A 19219-nucleotide genomic window follows, 5' to 3' on the forward strand; every position below is an offset into this window, starting at 1 on the left:
ATCACCGACGGTTGATCAGAGAAATGCGGTGGATACAGTATATCTTGACCTTAGTAAAGCATCTGACAGTGTCTCATAGCAGTCTCCTGCACTGAGTGGGGGTCGGACCCCATGACCCCGAGGTCCCTTATAATGCTGAATACAAATTACATAAAGCAGAGTGCAGGAAAAGGAGGGAAATAACTGCATTTTTCTCTTAGATTTAAAGAAAATAATGGAAGAAAACATTTTGGTTTGAGCTAAAACTGGAAAAAAAAAATGTACCTTTTGAAAAGTGAAATTTTGCTCTGCATCCCAAATCAGAAGGGGTTAAAGCCGTGGCATCCTGTAGCATCCAGGCATATTATAGACCTGGTCCACATAGGAAGGCAGATGAGCTGCCAGACCCCTTTATACCCCCCCTATTGTCAGGCCTGGACAGCCTGCTGGTCAGCGCCTCCTCTTGTGTGGAGGGGGTCCCGCTGGATCGCCCCCATAGCAGCCTTCCTTGGCCTGTGTAAATGAGCGCCAATCCATACTCTTGTCCGTCCGGGCTCGTTACATTCGGCCCAGAATCCATCATGCCAGGCACGTGCAATTTTGACTGCAGCCCACCAAAATTTCCAGCAGGCCAGACGGGTGTTTGGCAGAGTGGGGGCGCCGTTCTGCATTGTGAATGATCATTGGCGTTACTTTGTGACGCTCCCCGTGATCTGCGGTCTCTTATGTACGGCTGCTGGAGGCGTCTCTCTCCGTTTGCAGTATTGGTGACGCTTTATTGTGGTGTTTTTAATCTTTTGGGTGAACTCTTGTTCCAAGTCTGCGCTCCTTGCAATATACATTCCACATTTGTGCTAATCCTGGTTTACAAGCGCCCTCTGCTGGTAGAAAAGGAATTAGCTGTTCCAATATTCGTGACCTAAGTGAAGGCCACCTTATACTTCAGCCTGGTCATTATAACTTCAGACGTTATGATAATGCTCCAGCTGAAGTAAGACGCTTGTATTGTGGTAAGCAGTTGTAATGGATTATGGAATTTGGCACCCCCCCCCCCCCTCCATTTCCACATACGACGGGTGCTGATGAGTACTGAGCCGTGCCCAGAACAAATCGATCTAGGAAGCTGACCCTGCCACGTATTCTACACATCCCCCAGGATGCACTTGTGGCGTCTCTCCTGCAGCTTTTTAAGTCCCTGCTGGTCAAACCCCTCATTTGCAGCATTAGTTGCCTCAAACACTCCCAAACTGTTGTCCCTTTAGGTGTGTTTTGAGATTGGGGAACAAATGGCAGTCAGATGGGGCCGGGCCGGACGACTAGGCTTTCCGCCCTAAGGAGGTCATGATTGCAGTCCTGCCCCCTGCAGCGTGTGACGGGCATTGTCCTGCAGCAGGATGACCCCTTTGGAGAGTTTTCCTCAAGGTTCTTCCTTAATATTCTGCCTCGGCTTTGTCAGTAACAGTAATATGCTGCACTGATGGTTGAACCCTTTGGGAGGTCCGCGAGATCATCCCCCTTCCTAGCCCAAAACATGGCTGCCCTGTGCTCCTGCGCTGACCTTTGGCCCTGATTGGTCCTCTGCTCCTCCACACAGAGCGCATCTGGAGATGCCGCCGGGTCACATGGGTGAGCGCCTCTGGAGATGCCGCCGGGTCACATGGGTGAGCGCCTCTGGAGATGCCGCCGGGTCACATGGGTGAGCGCCTCTGGAGATGCCGCCGGGTCACATGGGTGAGCGCCTCTGGAGATGCCGCCGGGTCACATGGGTGAGCGCCTCTGGAGATGCCGCCGGGTCACATGGGTGAGCGCCTCTGGAGATGCCGCCGGGTCACATGGGTGAGCGCCTCTGGAGATGCCGCGGGGTCACATGGGTGAGCGCCTCTGGAGATGCCGCGGGGTCACATGGGTGAGCGCCTCTGGAGATGCCGCGGGGTCACATGGGTGAGCGCCTCTGGAGATGCCGCGGGGTCACATGGGTGAGCGCCTCTGGAGATGCCGCGGGGTCACATGGGTGAGCGCCTCTGGAGATGCCGCCGGGTCACATGGGTGAGCGCCTCTGGAGATGCCGCCGGGTCACATGGGTGAGCGCCTCTGGAGATGCCGCGGGGTCACATGGGTGAGCGCCTCTGGAGATGCCGCCCGCTCACATGGGTGAGCGCCTCTGGAGATGCCGCCCGCTCACATGGGTGAGCGCCTCTGGAGATGCCGCCCGCTCACATGGGTGAGCGCCTCTGGAGATGCCGCCCGCTCACATGGGTGAGCGCCTCTGGAGATGCCGCGGGGTCACATGGGTGAGCGCCTCTGGGGATGCCGCCGGGTCACATGGGTGAGCGCCTCTGGAGATGCCGCCCGCTTGCATGGGTGAGCGCCTCTGGAGATGCCGCCCGGTCACATGGGGACAGAATAAAAAAAGCCAAGTTAAAATCCTCGCTGGTGGATCTTTGCATCGTTGCATATAGACAAATAGACAAGTCCACCCGGCGGGTTACAGCTTCCTGGCGCAATACTGATCAGCGCCCCCTCGTATTTAGGTTTCCAGGAGAATTCTCCAACCAACCTGTTTAACCCCTTTACAGACTCCGTCTGTTTTGTACCTAAAGCACCGGACACTTTTTAGGGGTTTTACCCATCTGGTGGTTTTACTGCCCTTTTTTGTTCCTTCAGCTACCAAAATAATCTTTGCTATAGTTTTTTCCGTCACATATAGGGCCATTTTTTTTTTTTTTAAATTTTTTTATTTATTTATTTATTTATTTTTCCAATTTTTTTCACTGACTTTTCTTAGTTTTATTGGGGGTAAAAAGCTGAAAAAAATGTTTTCAACATTTTTTTTATAGTTTTAAATTGGTAAATTTACGCTAAAATAACGTCTGGCGACGGATTTCTCATTTTGTTTCAGCGTTTTGATATAGAATTCTGGTTTTGGATTACAGGGCGCATACGCCGGCGGTTTTGGTTGGCGTCGGGCATTGGGTCATTTTTCTATGGCTATATTTTATAATCCTTTTTTACTTCTGTAATAGTTTTTTCCCATCTGTGTCCCCTGTGACCTCATATAAGACCTCTGGGGGTCATTCACATGGTCTTTTTTTTTTAATTACACGTTTCCTCTGTATAGGAGCTACAGTTACAGGGAAAACACTCCCTATAGTGACAATAGTCGCTGGCAGAGCTGATCAGGGTCTGTTGGGACCCTGCAGCTCTGCTGTTACAGGGGGCACCTGGCGGTCACATGATATGAAACACGTGAAGAAAGTGCTTCTCCCTTCTCTTTCGCGTCCTCGTCTGTGACCAACAGCTGGGGACTTAACCTGCTTCTGCTTGATTGCAGAAGCAGAGACTTTAACCCCGCGCCATATTTTTGCCATTGGCTGAGATTAAAGCCCATGACCAAGTGCCGTATATTTACAGTGCTTGGCCCTTAAGGGGTTAAAGGCCAGCTTATAAAGGCTAAAGCCTAGACGAGCCTCCGAGCAGTAAGGCTGCGTTCACACGGGACGGATTTGCCGTGGAGATTCCATGCAGAATCTCTGTGGGGTAAATCCGCCTGCGGCTCCTAATCGCGGGATTAGCCAGCCATGTGGGCGGACCTGGCGATGTGGCGCGGAATTGACAGCCGCAGCACGTCAATCCTTTTTTTTTTTTTTTGTCCGTTGCAGCCTCACTCTTTGGGGAAAGAAAGCCGAAACGGAATGCCGGTGGCTGCACCGCCCCAGAGCCCGCGGCGAAATGCTACAGGGTTTGAAGCTGCGGCTCTCCTGTGGAAATCTTGCAGCTTTTCGGTGCGGCCGAGCCACAAGATTTCCGCGGGAACTTAGCCTAAGTGTTGCAGGTCGCACGGGTCCCTCTAGAAGTGTAAGATCTTGGTGAAGGATCTTGAACCATCCTGTATTGCTGGCACTTGTAGTCCTCAGCGGGTCAGGCTCTGTTCACACCGGCGGGCACAGCCTCCATCTGGGCATCTGTTGGCTCTTTCAGTGTTTTCCATTCTTTCAGAGCGCAGGTCTGGCAGACCTCCCTGAAGTCTTCGGTTGTTCTAGATGGAGGCCCTGATGGAACCGCGGGGTTAACAATCCTTTCTGAGTGTTCTGTTACCCCACATGATGGTGAAGCGTAAGGGATGGCCTCCGGGGGGCGGTCTAGCAGAGAGTTGGGCCTCCACGTAGTCCACTGACCAGCAGACAGAAGTGGTTTAGGTAGCCCCCCGAGGGTTGGTCTGTAGAGGGTCCTGGTCGCTGCATTGTAGTAGCCCCCCGAGGGTTGGTCTGTAGAGGGTCCTGGTCGCTGCATTGTAGTAGCCCCCCGAGGGTTGGTCTGTAGAGGGTCCTGGTCGCTGCATTGTAGTAGCCCCCCGAGGGTTGGTCTGTAGAGGGTCCTGGTCGCTGCATTGTAGTAGCCCCCCGAGGGTTGGTCTGTAGAGGGTCCTGGTCGCTGCATTGTAGTAGCCCCCCGAGGGTTGGTCTGTAGAGGGTCCTGGTCGCTGCATTGTAGTAGCCCCCCGAGGGTTGGTCTGTAGAGGGTCAGTCTGTAGAGGGTCCTGGTCGCTGCATTGTAGTAGCCCCCCGAGGGTTGGTCTGTAGAGGGTCCTGGTCGCTGCATTGTAGTAGCCCCCCGAGGGTTGGTCTGTAGAGGGTCCTGGTCGCTGCATTGTAGTAGCCCCCCGAGGGTTGGTCTGTAGAGGGTCCTGGTCGCTGCATTGTAGTAGCCCCCCGAGGGTTGGCCTGTAGAGGGTCCTGGTCGCTGCATTGTAGTAGCCCCCGAGGGTTGGTCTGTAGAGGGTCCTGGTCGCTGCATTGTAGTAGCCCCCCGAGGGTTGGTCTGTAGAGGGTCCTGGTCGCTGCATTGTAGTAGCCCCCCGAGGGTTGGTCTGTAGAGGGTCCTGGTCGCTGCATTGTAGTAGCCACACGAGGGTTGGTCTGTAGAGGGTCCTGGTCGCTGCATTGTAGTAGCCCCCCGAGGGTTGGTCTGTAGAGGGTCCTGGTCGCTGCATTGTAGTAGCCCCCCGAGGGTTGGTCTGTAGAGGGTCCTGGTCGCTGCATTGTAGTAGCCCCCCGAGGGTTGGTCTGTAGAGGGTCCTGCTCGCTGCATTGTAGTAGCCCCCAGAGGGTTGGTCTGTAGAGGGTCCTGGTCGCTGCATTGTAGTAGCCCCCCGAGGGTTGGTCTGTAGAGGGTCCTGGTCGCTGCATTGTAGTAGCCCCCCGAGGGTTGGTCTGTAGAGGGTCCTGGTCGCTGCATTGTAGTAGCCCCCGAGGGTTGGTCTGTAGAGGGTCCTGGTCGCTGCATTGTAGTAGCCCCCCGAGGGTTGGTCTGTAGAGGGTCCTGGTCGCTGCATTGTAGTAGCCCCCCGAGGGTTGGTCTGTGGAGGGTCCTGGTCGCTGCATTGTAGTAGCCCCCCGAGGGTTGGTCTGTAGAGGGTCCTGGTCGCTGCATTGTAGTACCCCTCCGAGGGTTGGTCTGTAGAGGGTCCTGGTCGCTGCATTGTAGTAGCCCTCCGAGGGTTGGTCTGTAGAGGGTCCTGGTCGCTGCATTGTAGTAGCCCCCCGAGGGTTGGTCTGTAGAGGGTCCTGGTCGCTGCATTGTAGTAGCCCCCCGAGGGTTGGTCTGTAGAGGGTCCTGGTCGCTGCATTGTAGTAGCCCCCCGAGGGTTGGTCTGTAGAGGGTCCTGCTCGCTGCATTGTAGTAGCCCCCAGAGGGTTGGTCTGTAGAGGGTCCTGGTCGCTGCATTGTAGTAGCCCCCCGAGGGTTGGTCTGTAGAGGGTCCTGGTCGCTGCATTGTAGTAGCCCCCCGAGGGTTGGTCTGTAGAGGGTCCCGGTCGCTGCATTGTAGTAGCCCCCCGAGGGTTGGTCTGTAGAGGGTCCCGGTCGCTGCATTGTAGTAGCCCCCCGAGGGTTGGTCTGTAGAGGGTCCTGGTCGCTGCATTGTAGTAGCCCCCCGAGGGTTGGTCTGTAGAGGGTCCTGGTCGCTGCATTGTAGTAGCCCCCCGAGGGTTGGTCTGTAGAGGGTCCTGGTCGCTGCATTGTAGTAGCCCCCCGAGGGTTGGTCTGTAGAGGGTCCTGGTCGCTGCATTGTAGTAGCCCCCCGAGGGTTGGTCTGTAGAGGGTCCTGGTCGCTGCATTGTAGTAGCCCCCCGAGGGTTGGTCTGTAGAGGGTCCTGGTCGCTGCATTGTAGTAGCCCCCCGAGGGTTGGTCTGTAGAGGGTCCTGGTCGCTGCATTGTAGTAGCCCCCCGAGGGTTGGTCTGTAGAGGGTCCTGGTCGCTGCATTGTAGTAGCCCCCCGAGGGTTGGTCTGTAGAGGGTCCTGGTCGCTGCATTGTAGTAGCCCCCCGAGGGTTGGTCTGTAGAGGGTCCTGCTCGCTGCATTGTAGTAGCCCCCAGAGGGTTGGTCTGTAGAGGGTCCTGGTCGCTGCATTGTAGTAGCCCCCCGAGGGTTGGTCTGTAGAGGGTCCTGGTCGCTGCATTGTAGTAGCCCCCCGAGGGTTGGTCTGTAGAGGGTCCTGGTCGCTGCATTGTAGTAGCCCCCGAGGGTTGGTCTGTAGAGGGTCCTGGTCGCTGCATTGTAGTAGCCCCCTGAGGGTTGGTCTGTAGAGGGTCCTGGTCGCTGCATTGTAGTAGCCCCCCGAGGGTTGGTCTGTGGAGGGTCCTGGTCGCTGCATTGTAGTAGCCCCCCGAGGGTTGGTCTGTAGAGGGTCCCGGTCGCTGCATTGTAGTAGCCCTCCGAGGGTTGGTCTGTGGAGGGTCCCGGTCGCTGCATTGTAGTAGCCCCCCGAGGGTTGGTCTGTAGAGGGTCCCGGTCGCTGCATTGTAGTAGCCCCCCGAGGGTTGGTCTGTAGAGGGTCCCGGTCGCTGCATTGTAGTAGCCCCCCGAGGGTTGGTCTGTAGAGGGTCCCGGTCGCTGCATTGTAGTAGCCCCCCGAGGGTTGGTCTGTAGAGGGTCCTGGTCGCTGCATTGTAGTAGCCCCCCGAGGGTTGGTCTGTAGAGGGTCCTGGTCGCTGCATTGTAGTAGCCCCCCGAGGGTTGGTCTGTAGAGGGTCCTGGTCGCTGCATTGTAGTAGCCCCCCGAGGGTTGGTCTGTAGAGGGTCCTGGTCGCTGCATTGTAGTAGCCCCCCGAGGGTTGGTCTGTAGAGGGTCCTGGTCGCTGCATTGTAGTAGCCCCCCGAGGGTTGGTCTGTAGAGGGTCCTGGTCGCTGCATTGTAGTAGCCCCCCGAGGGTTGGTCTGTAGAGGGTCCTGGTCGCTGCATTGTAGTAGCCCCCCGAGGGTTGGTCTGTAGAGGGTCCTGGTCGCTGCATTGTAGTAGCCCCCCGAGGGTTGGTCTGTAGAGGGTCCTGGTCGCTGCATTGTAGTAGCCCCCCGAGGGTTGGTCTGTAGTGGATCCTGGTCGCTGCATTGTAGTAGCCCCCCGAGGGTTGGTCTGTAGAGGGTCCTGGTCGCTGCATTGTAGTAGCCCCCCGAGGGTTGGTCTGTAGAGGGTCCTGGTCGCTGCATTGTAGTAGCCCCCCGAGGGTTGGTCTGTAGAGGGTCCTGGTCGCTGCATTGTAGTAGCCCCCCGAGGGTTGGTCTGTAGAGGGTCCTGGTCGCTGCATTGTAGTAGCCCCCCGAGGGCTGGTCTGTAGAGGGTCCTGGTCGCTGCATTGTAGTGGCCCCCCGAGGGTTGGTCTGTAGAGGGTCCTGGTCGCTGCATTGTAGTAGCCCCCCGAGGGTTGGTCTGTAGAGGGTCCTGGTCGCTGCATTGTAGTAGCCCCCCGAGGGTTGGTCTGTAGAGGGTCCTGGTCGCTGCATTGTAGTAGCCCCCCGAGGGTTGGTCTGTAGAGGGTCCTGGTCGCTGCATTGTAGTAGCCCCCCGAGGGTTGGTCTGTAGAGGGTCCTGGTCGCTGCATTGTAGTAGCCCCCCGAGGGTTGGTCTGTAGAGGGTCCTGGTCGCTGCATTGTAGTAGCCCCCCGGGGGTTGGTCTGTAGAGGGTCCTGGTCGCTGCATTGTAGTAGCCCCCTGAGGGTTGGTCTGTAGAGGGTCCTGGTCGCTGCATTGTAGTAGCCCCCCGAGGGTTGGTCTGTAGAGGGTCCTGCTCGCTGCATTGTAGTAGCCCCCCGAGGGTTGGTCTGTAGAGGGTCCTGGTCGCTGCATTGTAGTAGCCCCCCGAGGGTTGGTCTGTAGAGGGTCCTGGTCGCTGCATTGTAGTAGCCCCCCGAGGGTTGGTCTGTAGAGGGTCCTGGTCGCTGCATTGTAGTAGCCCCCCGAGGGTTGGTCTGTAGAGGGTCCTGGTCGCTGCATTGTAGTAGCCCCCCGGGGGTTGGTCTGTAGAGGGTCCTGGTCGCTGCATTGTAGTAGCCCCCTGAGGGTTGGTCTGTAGAGGGTCCTGGTCGCTGCATTGTAGTAGCCCCCCGAGGGTTGGTCTGTAGAGGGTCCTGCTCGCTGCATTGTAGTAGCCCCCCGAGGGTTGGTCTGTAGAGGGTCCTGGTCGCTGCATTGTAGTAGCCCCCCGAGGGTTGGTCTGTAGAGGGTCCTGGTCGCTGCATTGTAGTAGCCCCCCGAGGGTTGGTCTGTAGAGGGTCCTGGTCGCTGCATTGTAGTAGCCCCCCGAGGGTTGGTCTGTAGAGGGTCCTGGTCGCTGCATTGTAGTAGCCCCCCGGGGGTTGGTCTGTAGAGGGTCCTGGTCGCTGCATTGTAGTAGCCCCCCGAGGGTTGGTCTGTAGAGGGTCCTGGTCGCTGCATTGTAGTAGCCCCCCGAGGGTTGGTCTGTAGAGGGTCCTGGTCGCTGCATTGTAGTAGCCCCCCGAGGGTTGGTCTGTAGAGGGTCCTGCTCGCTGCATTGTAGTAGCCCCCCGAGGGTTGGTCTGTAGAGGGTCCTGGTCGCTGCATCTTCTTACCCTTCTGCACTATTTTGTTTTGGTAGGAATCAAGCAGCTTTTCAAAGAGTTCCTCCTGGTGTGACAAGTTGTCTCAGTAAGTCCTCCTGGTGTGACAAGTTGTCTCAGTAAGTCCTCCTGGTGTGACAAGTTGTCTCAGTAAGTCCTCCTGGCACGCCGTCTTGGTGTTCCTTAGTCCTGTGGCGGCTTCTATCAGCTTTCTGCACTTGTCTGATGTCTGTCCATTCCTGTCGGCTGGTCTGATGTAATCCTGTTGTGTGTCACGCAGAAGACGGGGATGTAACTGGTTATGGGCTTGTTACGGGCTTGTCGCGGGCTTGTCACGTGTTTGTTACGGGCTTGTTACGTGTTTGTTACGTGTTTGCTTTGTGTTTGTTGCGGGCTTGTTACGTGTTTGTTACGTGTTTGTTACGTGTTTGTTACGTGTTTGTTACGTGTTTGTTACGTGTTTGTTACGTGTTTGTTACGTGTTTGTTACGTGTTTGTTACGTGTTTGTTACGTGTTTGTTACGTGTTTGTTACGTGTTTGTTACGGGCTTTGTTACGGGCTTTGTTACGGGCTTTGTTACGGGCTTTGTTACGGGCTTTGTTACGGGCTTTGTTACGGGCTTTGTTGCGGGCTTTGTTGCGGGCTTTGTTGCGGGCTTTGTTGCGGGCTTTGTTGCGGGCTTTGTTGCGGGCTTTGTTGCGGGCTTTGTTGCGGGCTTTGTTGCGGGCTTTGTTGCGGGCTTTGTTGCGGGCTTTGTTGCGGGCTTTGTTGCGGGCTTTGTTGCGGGCTTTGTTGCGGGCTTTGTTACGGGCTTGTTATGGGCTTGTTGCATGTTTGTTGCGGGCTTGTTACATGTTTGTTGCGGGCTTGTTGCATGTTTGTTACGGGCTTGTTACATGTTTGTTACGGGCTTGTTACATGTTTGTTACGGGCTTGTTGCATGTTTGTTACGGGCTTGTTACATGTTTGTTACGGGCTTGTTGCATGTTTGTTGCATGTTTGTTCCGCTCTTTCATGTGATTGAAAGCTTTCTGCCGCCGTATCTCTCCCGTGCGCAGGTCTCCTCCGCAGGTCGCACGCACCGTTGATGAATGTGAACACAACCCTAGATTCAGCCCTTTTCTAGCAGAAGGTTTAGTAAGGCCGGGCTCACCCAAGCTGGTCGGAATCCGCATGCGGCTTTCTGCAGCAGAAGACCTGCGATGCTTTGTGGAAAATAATTGCGAATGATGACGGAAGATCGTGCGTACATGCGGTTTCCCGTGGATGTACACATCCGCACAGCGTGTAGTCTGCGTGAAAGAAAGACGTCTCTCCCCTCCAGCCGGCATTCCTGCTTTTCTATTCTCCGCCGATCATTCGCAATGTTAATTACATTTGGGCTGTGGGTCGCTCGCCTCTATTGAGGCCGTCTGCATTAAAATAGAGCGCACTGCGGCTTCTTCCGCTAACACAATCCGCTATTCGTACCTGTGAGTGTGAGAGACAATACAGGCCTTTCCATGCCACCGTTTACCGCGGATCTTCTGCACGGACGGCGATTGCAGAATATGCAATTCAAATCTGTTTGTGTGAGACCGGCCTAAAGGCCATTTAGACACAACGATTATTGCTCAAAATTCACTGAGAAGCCATCTTAGAGCGATAATCGTCATGTAGCTGCACTGACATCACGCAGTTTTCGTTCCCCCGTCGCTCATCGTTGTCTGTCAGCGTGCTGGCGATCAGCGATCAGGGATTCACAGCGGGATACAGCTGATACTATTGTTTCATCCCGCTCCCTGATAACAGAGCGGTCCAGCTGTGTTCTCCACACCCCACTCGGAGCGCTCAGCTGTATAACAGTCGGGCGCTCCAGGCAGAGAACAGCTGGATGCAGAACACAAGCGGCCCCGCTTGTCTCCTGCATCCCCCGCTCGGAGCGCACAGCTGTATAACAGCCCCGCTTGTCTCCTGCATCCCCTGCTCGGAGCGCTCAGCTGTATAACAGCCCCGCTTGTCTCCTGCATCCCCCGCTCGGAGCGCTCAGCTGTATAACAGCCCCGCTTGTCTTCTGCATCCCCCGCTCGGAGCGCTCAGCTGTATAACAGCCCCGCTTGTCTTCTGCATCCCCCGCTCGGAGCGCTCAGCTGTATAACAGCCCCGCTTGTCTTCTGCATCCCCCGCTCGGAGCGCTCAGCTGTATAACAGCCCCGCTTGTCTTCTGCATCCCCCGCTCGGAGCGCTCAGCTGTATAACAGCCCCGCTTGTCTCCTGCATCCCCCGCTCGGAGCGCACAGCTGTATAACAGCCCCGCTTGTCTTCTGCATCCCCCGCTCGGAGCGCTCAGCTGTATAACAGCCCCGCTTGTCTTCTGCATGCCCCGCTCGGAGCGCTCAGCTGTATAACAGCCCCGCTTGTCTTCTGCATCCCCCGCTCGGAGCGCACAGTGATCGCTCAACGTTTGAGTCGTCAGCTTGTGCTGTAAATGGAAACAACGATTATCGCACAACAGTCATGGTAATGGTTGTGTCTCCATGGGCCCTAAGAGTAGGACTTGGTACCAGTGAGCCGTGGGACTGACAGCTGACCCCATGGTGTGCCTGCTGGCTCTTCTGTATGCAGCGGCATTACTACTGGATTTACTCATCAAAAGTGCTGGTTTTTTTTCTCCAACAGGAACTTGGACTTTGACAGAATTATGGAGGAAGGTTACGAGCTCGACCTGACCTTTATAACGGAGCGCATTATATCCGTGTCGTTCCCCAGCGGCTGCTCGGAGGAGACCTACCTTCACAATCTGCAGGATGTAACGCGGATGCTCAAGTCAAAGCATGGAGACAATTATTTGGTAATTGGAGACCAATTATGTATCAGTTCTGCATCCAAACTCTTAAAGGGGCGGAAAATATGGTTTCTGGTTAAACCCAGTAATGTATGGTTGGGCAGGTAGACGGGGGGTCCTGAGCGGCTCCTCGAGGGGTGGAGGGGATCCTGAGCGCTAGTTCTGTGCGAAACCTTTCTGTTACACTCTATTGTCTGATGGTAAATCCCCAGATAATGCAGGATTTATGTTAGGATGGCGCCACCTGCTGTCTCTATTCTGTGTCCACCCCAGTAATTGTTCACCTGCCCCAGCGGGTATGTGAGGGATCCCTGGTGCCGTGAGGAGATTCTGAACGAGGGATAAGACTGAGACTGAGCCATGGGATATTTACTGACCGGACATGGAGCCAGCAGGTGGCGCTATTCTAACATTAGGCCTGGAGTATCTGGGGATAGAAGCATTTATTAGGTGTAAATACGACAATAGTGATAATTATGTGCCGGATTTGATTATAAATGATATTTTAAGAGGAATGTAGGACCATGGAAGTTGGGAGGGAATAGTTTTTGGAAGCTCCTCCCGCTCTCCGGAGTGTATGGGCAGCCTCTGGCCGGGCTCGCACCAATGTTCCGGGTTCGGCATGCGGATCCCTGCAGCAGAAGACTGGCGATCCTTTGCAGAAAATAATTGCAAGTAATCGTGGATGTGTGCGGTTTTCCACGTGGATGTACGCTTTGTGGCAAGTTGGGGTCACTCGCCTGCGTATCGCTGACCTGTCATACATGAAAATGGCGCCCCACACGTGTAGAAATGCTCCAGAGACGTGGATTCGCTTTAGTTCTGGCTCTTGCCAGCCTTTATTTCACAGCATACAAACACAGTCCATGTGCAATCCTGGGTTCACCACCCCCTGGGTCACCGTCACTACCCGCCCGGGGTGTCTAGAGGGCGTCTTCTTCTATTAGACGTGTTACTGACCCCAAAACTGGTCCGCACGGATCAGGCTCCCAGTTCCTGACGCGGCATCTCCACCGCTTCCACTGGTCCACACTGGACCTCAGGCTTTCGGCCCTTCCAGCTCACCTGAGCTGTAACTTTCCCCTTGTTTTTGGCAGAAACTGTCTTTTATCCGACCAATTCCTGCCACACACATCAGGTGTTAACCCTATCTCTTCAGAAGTCCTGTCTGCAGCCCTCTACAGGCCCTTCTGTGTACTGCACTACTGCAGGTTATACACAGCATATCGTCCGCACAGAAGACAGATCTCTCTCCCCTCCAGCCGGCATGTTGGCTTTTTCTCTCTGTTTTCCTAGTCTCCGTACACCGATCAGGAATACATAAAGTAATGATTTACTAACCAATCACAATAAAATAGGACTATTTACCATGTATAAGTTTAACCAGAGAGTGCGGCCCTCCACAAACCGTCCATTATCAGTCAGATCTGCATCGGTATATTGCTCGGCTCCAATGTATCACCGCCATCATGTCACAATGTGACATCTATGCTCTATATGAAGTCCAGCTATGTAGATGATTGACAAGTTTACCTAGTAGACATAAAGATTTCGTGGCAGCACTCCTTTACCTCCATAGGTGCCCTCGTCTGCCATCTGTCATGAACTAGTTACCATTACCTGAGAGCTGGCTGTGCCGTACAGACTGTAGAACAAGTGTCAGCAGTGCCTTCTCTCTTCATAGGTGCTGAATTTATCAGAGAAGCGCTATGACCTCTCGAAGCTGAACACTAAGGTAAGCTGAGCCTCATGGGAAGCCTTTATGGACAGAGGGGCGAGGTCTTCTCTGCAGATGGTTTGTTCACTTCTGTATGTTGCCAACAGTAGTTACAATATGGCACGAAGTTTGCCCACTTTTCAGACTTCACACGGTAAAGGCTGAAGCAGGAGCTTGGATAGAAGTGGAAAGAGAATCTCCTAAATGGTCACTGACTATTCGAACAGCTTGTGCCTATGTAATAGCCAATGTGACAACTAGCAGAAGGGCAAATCACTTGATTTAACTTATTTTGACTTAATTTTTGTGCTGAAATGTCCCTTTTTTTTGTGGTGGTTACTTGGGGACTCCGGGCCTCCTCATTTACTGTTCACTGCTTGGTGTCTCTAGTAAGAGATGACAAGATGGAGAACAGGAAGTGAAGGAGGGTGTTGATGGTTCATACTGCCCATAAAAGTCTATGGAGAGCAGAGGGGGGTGGGGAGTGGAGGAGAGGTACTTGCCCAAAGACAGGCCTGCAGCTAACTTGTAGGTGATTTATAATTACTGGAATCACGTCTGCACTGCGCAGTGCTTGTCTAGTGGCATCCATGAGGCCGTATGTACACGGCTGACTCACAGGCATGACTCGCATCGCACACGTCACGGACACCGCATGCATGCATGCAAACTGCACATAGTATCCTTGTGTAGGATTTGCAGGAAAATAGGTTGCTGCAACTCTTCTGTCTCACAGCATAGCTGCAGAGAAGCATCGCCTCTGTAAATAGACCCATTAGAAATAATCAGTTCTAACTTTGTGCATCTCGCTCACGGCGCACAAAACCTGCACAAGATTATTGGCCATATTAATACGGCCCAGCGGTGTTTGTGTGTGCTGCAGACAGTTAGGGAGCAGGGGCTGCGGTTTCTGTGTGCAGTGTATGGAGACAGCATCTCCCACCAGCTCAGAGACGGCTCAGGATTGCACATACACCCTTCAGAGGTGAAAGAATGGCAATAAGTGCAGGATACAAGTCCTACAATGGCCAGGCATATCGTTACTGCTCATGTACACATGGAGGCTTATTCTGAAAAATCAGGGACACTTTTAAGGGTCATCTTTTAACCCTTTACCAGCTACCATGTTCTCATCATACTGTACAAGCTTGTCTGTGTACTTGTAGTTGTGTTTATAGCACTGTATGTATTGCCATAGGCCGCCTGCAGGGGGCCGGGTCGGATCCTGCTATGAGATTTCTCGCAGCGGGATGCGGTCCTGTGCCCCTGCAGAGGCCTGCGGCTCACCCGCTCCCGGCATCTTCCGTCTCTGCTATGCACCGGCTGCCGGCCAGCCTGCGCATGTGCAGAGAGGAGCCGGCCCGTCACCACTGACATCTCTGTGCCGCCCTCCGCCAGCCCCGCACAGCAATAGGACATGCCACGATGTGATTTCACATGGATGCAATCCTATAGCAGCGGGCACGGGCGGAAATTGTGTGGGAAATCCCGCAGCGGAATTTCAGCCGTGTGCAGGAGGCCGTACTGTGAAAATACCGGTTTGTGTAAGATTTTGTTTTTTTAATTTTTGTACAAAATTATTTAAATATATTGTTTGTGTGGAAAAGGCCACTAAATGTGCCATCCCAGATACCGCCTGATGCCAACAAGGTAGCTGTGGGGAGACCAGTCAGCTGTCTATCGCCGGCCAATCCGTGGGGCTTGTGTGGTCCGTGCCCTCCGCACTGCTCTGCCTGTCATATACCTACATGTAGTCCCACGCGTCGTCTTGTTCTTCTCCTTGGGGCGCAAGTCGTAATGTAACGTGTGAAGTGTTGTTAGTACGAGACGCTTCTACCTCTTGGAGTCGTCCTGTAGAGCGTTGCCGTACCGGCTCCTTCGGCCAGGAGTACTCGGAGGTTCACCTCGCCTGACATGCCTGCTTGCTTCTCTTTCTGTCGTTCGTTTGCATTAATTAATCCCCATTTATTATACTGTTTAACGAAGTATTTGAAGTGAATTATTGTCCTTCTTCTGTAGGTAATGGACGTGGGATGGCCCGATCTACATGCTCCCCCGCTGGATAAAATCTGCACCATCTGCAAGGCCGTTGAGTCCTGGCTGAACAGCGACCCCCTGCATGTGGTGGTCATTCATTGCAGAGTAGGTTTACTAGCTTAGTTTGACTGCTCTACTTTTAATCTCTTTCAGTCTTATGCTTTTGTTCTTACTGTGTTTTACCCAAAATAAGACCTCCCCCTATAATAAGCCTTACCATGATTTTCAGGGGAAGTGCGTGTGTGTGGGGGGCTGAAATATAAGCCCTCCCCCGAAAATAAGCCTTAGCTAAACTAGGTTTAAAAACCCTGCAATACTCCGCTCACAGCTGGCCCCTGTGTCCCCCGTTACGATCTCCCCGGTGGTGATGAATAACATCGCTGGCTGTGATTGGCTCATTGAGCGCCGGCTGTGATTGGATGGTGGCCGTGGCTGCGGATCCGACAGTCATCTAACGCCATTCTCTAGCTCCAAACCTCACAGCAGTTCTGCTGAACGAACCCTACAGGACATCACTAGGGTGCTTTAAAGAGTAGCTGCACTTTCACCTAATTTTTAACATGTCACAGAGGCATGTCAAAAGTATTGATCAGTGGGGGTCCCGCCGCTGAGACCCCGCTAATTGCTAGAATGAGGGGGCTGCAGCGCTCACCTGAGTCCTGTTCCACCTCAGCTATCTTCGCTGCTTTTCGGCTCCATCCATGCAGCTGAAGACGGCGCCATAAAGGTGTATAGAAAGCGCTATAGACCACTCTGAGGCTGAAAAACAGGGAAGATGGCCGAGGGGAAACGGGACTCAGGCGAGCGCTGCAGACCCCTCGTTCTAGCGATCAGCTGATCAATACTTTTGTCGGTCTCTATAAGTTGGCGAGAGCTGATTGTGAACTGCAGCTGCACTGTGTCTCCTGGAGACTCGTCATACCCACCACATGTGAGCCGTAACCCCGGACCCCCGTGGGCCTGCTGGACTGACATTTAGGTAGGTTTGGTTTAGCAGGGCCTCTGTAGATGTGGCTGTTACACCGAGAATGTGCGGCGCACTGGATAGTCTGCGGATTATACATGAGAGCTGGGTGCGCAGTCAGTACTTCCAGGAACGCCTCTTATAATAAACCCCATACGGACAGAAGGGGGCGCCGTGCCTCACATGCTGGAGGAGGTAAGTGCAGGGGAAGTTGTTGGACCTACTTGCATGCCTTCACCTTCTGCCATCCAATCAGAATGAGGCCTCAGTGTGTGGCAGTTTGTAGTCTGCCTGCTGATAGGTGATGATTGTCCGCGCAGTCCCCTCTGCCGCGGTGGAGCGCCAGCATGACCAACGCCCCGATGCTTCTATGGGAATGACGGAGATAGCCGAGTGTATTGCTTAGTTATGTCCACAGTCCGTGAGTGGAGCGGTGGTCTTGCCATTCACTAAGGGGGCTTGGGCTGTGCTGACTCCGTAATCCTTGGGGACCCCTGCGATCAGACCTTTATCACCTATTCTGTGGTTGACACTAAACACCCCCTTTTTCCATTTTCATTTTTTCTCCCCACTTTTAAAAATCCTCTTTTATTTATCCGTCGCCCTCTGAGGGTTGTTTTCAGGGCGAGTTATATTTTTCAGCGGTAATATGTAAAGCACCGCATAATCTACGAAAAAACCTAAAATAAGTGGAGTGAAATTTGTCCATCTTTGTGGGGAGTCTTGTTTCTGTGGTCTACAGACTGCGGCAAACCTGACCTAACGCTATTCTGTGGGGCGGTGGGAGATCCTGACCTAACGCTGTTCTGTGGGGCGGTGGGAGATCCTGACCTAACGCTGTTCTGTGGGGCGGTGGGAGATCCTGACCTAACGCTGTTCTGTGGGGCGGTGGGAGATCCTGACCTGACGCTGTTCTGTGGGGCGGTGGGAGATCCTGACCTAACGCTATTCTGTGGGGCGGTGGGAGATCCTGACCTGACGTTATTCTGTGGGGCGGCGGGAGATCCTGACCTAACGCTGTTCTGTGGGGCGGTGGGAGATCCTGACCTAACGCTGTTCTGTGGGGCGGTGGGAGATCCTGACCTAACGCTGTTCTGTGGGGCGGTGGGAGATCCTGACCTAACGCTGTTCTGTGGGGCGGTGGGAGATCCTGACCTAACGCTGTTCTGTGGGGCGGTGGGAGATCCTGGCCTAACGCTGTTCTGTGGGGCGGTGGGAGATCCTGACCTAACGCTGTTCTGTGGGGCGGTGGGAGATCCTGACCTAACGCTGTTCTGTGGGGCGGTGGGAGATCCTGACCTAACGCTGTTCTGTGGGGCGGTGGGAGATCCTGACCTAACGCTGTTCTGTGGGGCGGTGGGAGATCCTGACCTAACGCTGTTCTGTGGGGCGGTGGGAGATCCTGACCTAACGCTATTCTGTGGGGCGGTGGGAGATCCTGACCTAACGCTGTTCTGTGGGGCGGTGGGAGATCCTGACCTAACGCTGTTCTGTGGGGCGGCGGGAGATCCTGACCTAACGCTGTTCTGTGGGGCGGTGGGAGATCCTGACCTAACGCTATTCTGTGGGGCGGTGGGAGATCCTGACCTAACGCTATTCTGTGGGGCGGTGGGAGATCCTGACCTAACGCTATTCTGTGGGGCGGTGGGAGATCCTGACCTAACGCTGTTCTGTGGGGCGGTGGGAGATCTGACCTAACGCTGTTCTGTGGGGCGGTGGGAGATCCTGACCTAACGCTATTCTGTGGGGCGGTGGGAGATCCTGACCTAACGCTGTTCTGTGGGGCGGTGGGAGATCCTGACCTAACGCTGTTCTGTGGGGCGGTGGGAGATCCTGACCTAACGCTGTTCTGTGGGGGGGTGGGAGATCCTGACCTAACGCTGTTCTGTGGGGCGGTGGGAGATCCTGACCTAACGCTGTTCTGTGGGGCGGTGGGAGGTCCTGACCTAACGCTGTTCTGTGGGGCGGTGGGAGATCCTGACCTAATGCTGTTCTGTGGGGGGGGGTGGGAGATCCTGACCTAACGCTGTTCTGTGGGGCGGTGGGAGATCCTGATCTAACGCTGTTCTGTGGGGCGGTGGGAGATCCTGACCTAACGCTGTTCTGTGGGGCGGTGGGAGATCCTGACCTAACGCTGTTCTGTGGGGCGGTGGGAGATCCTGATCTAACGCTGTTCTGTGGGGCGGTGGGAGATCCTGACCTAACGCTGTTCTGTGGGGCGGTGGGAGATCCTGACCTAACGCTGTTCTGTGGGGCGGTGGGAGATCCTGACCTAACGCTGTTCTGTGGGGCGGTGGGAGATCCTGACCTAACGCTGTTCTGTGGGGCGGTGGGCGATCCTGACTTAACGCTGTTCTGTGGGGCGGTGGGAGATCCTGACCTAACGCTGTTCTGTGAGGCGGTGGGAGATCCTGACCTAACGCTGTTCTGTGGGGCGGTGGGAGATCTTGGCCTAACGCTGTTCTGTGGGGCGGTGGGAGATCCTGGCCTAATGCTGTTCTGTGGGGCGGTGGGAGATCCTGACCTAACTCTATTCTGTGGGGCGGTGGGAGATCCTGACCTAATGCTGTTCTGTGGGGCGGTTGGAGATCCTGATCTAACGCTGTTCTGTGGGGCGGTGGGAGATCCTGACCTAACGCTGTTCTGTGGGGGGTGGGAGATCCTGACCTAACGCTGTTCTGTGGGGCGGTGGGAGATCCTGACCTAACGCTGTTCTGTGGGGGGGTGGGAGATCCTGACCTAACGCTGTTCTGTGGGGGGTGGGAGATCCTGACCTAACGCTGTTCTGTGGGGCGGTGGGAGATCCTGACCTAACGCTGTTCTGTGGGGCGGTGGGAGATCC

General features: G+C 54.7%; 1 protein-coding gene across 50 annotated transcripts in view; it reads left to right on the forward strand.

Annotated features, from left to right (window-relative positions):
• TNS3 (tensin 3) overlaps positions 1 to 19219 on the forward strand; it is a 272533-nt gene that overhangs the window by 110739 nt on the left and 142575 nt on the right. For 49 of the 50 annotated variants that reach the window (XR_010787362.1, XR_010787373.1, XR_010787390.1 and 46 more), the window contains exons 6-9: positions 8873 to 8922; positions 11494 to 11665; positions 13344 to 13394; positions 15396 to 15518. Coding sequence is in view for 3 of the 50 variants with exons in the window: in XM_066585403.1 (XP_066441500.1) it covers positions 8873 to 8922; positions 11494 to 11665; positions 13344 to 13394; positions 15396 to 15518 (396 nt within the window). In the remaining 47 variants the exon portion in view is untranslated. Of the gene's footprint in view, positions 1 to 8872; positions 8923 to 8964; positions 8985 to 11493; positions 11666 to 13343; positions 13395 to 15395; positions 15519 to 19219 lie in introns of those variants that run through there. The other variant, XM_066585408.1, reaches the window with a different exon arrangement.

This window comes from Eleutherodactylus coqui, chromosome 12 (assembly GCF_035609145.1).
Source record: "Eleutherodactylus coqui strain aEleCoq1 chromosome 12, aEleCoq1.hap1, whole genome shotgun sequence".
Lineage (NCBI taxonomy): Eukaryota > Metazoa > Chordata > Amphibia > Anura > Eleutherodactylidae > Eleutherodactylus > Eleutherodactylus coqui.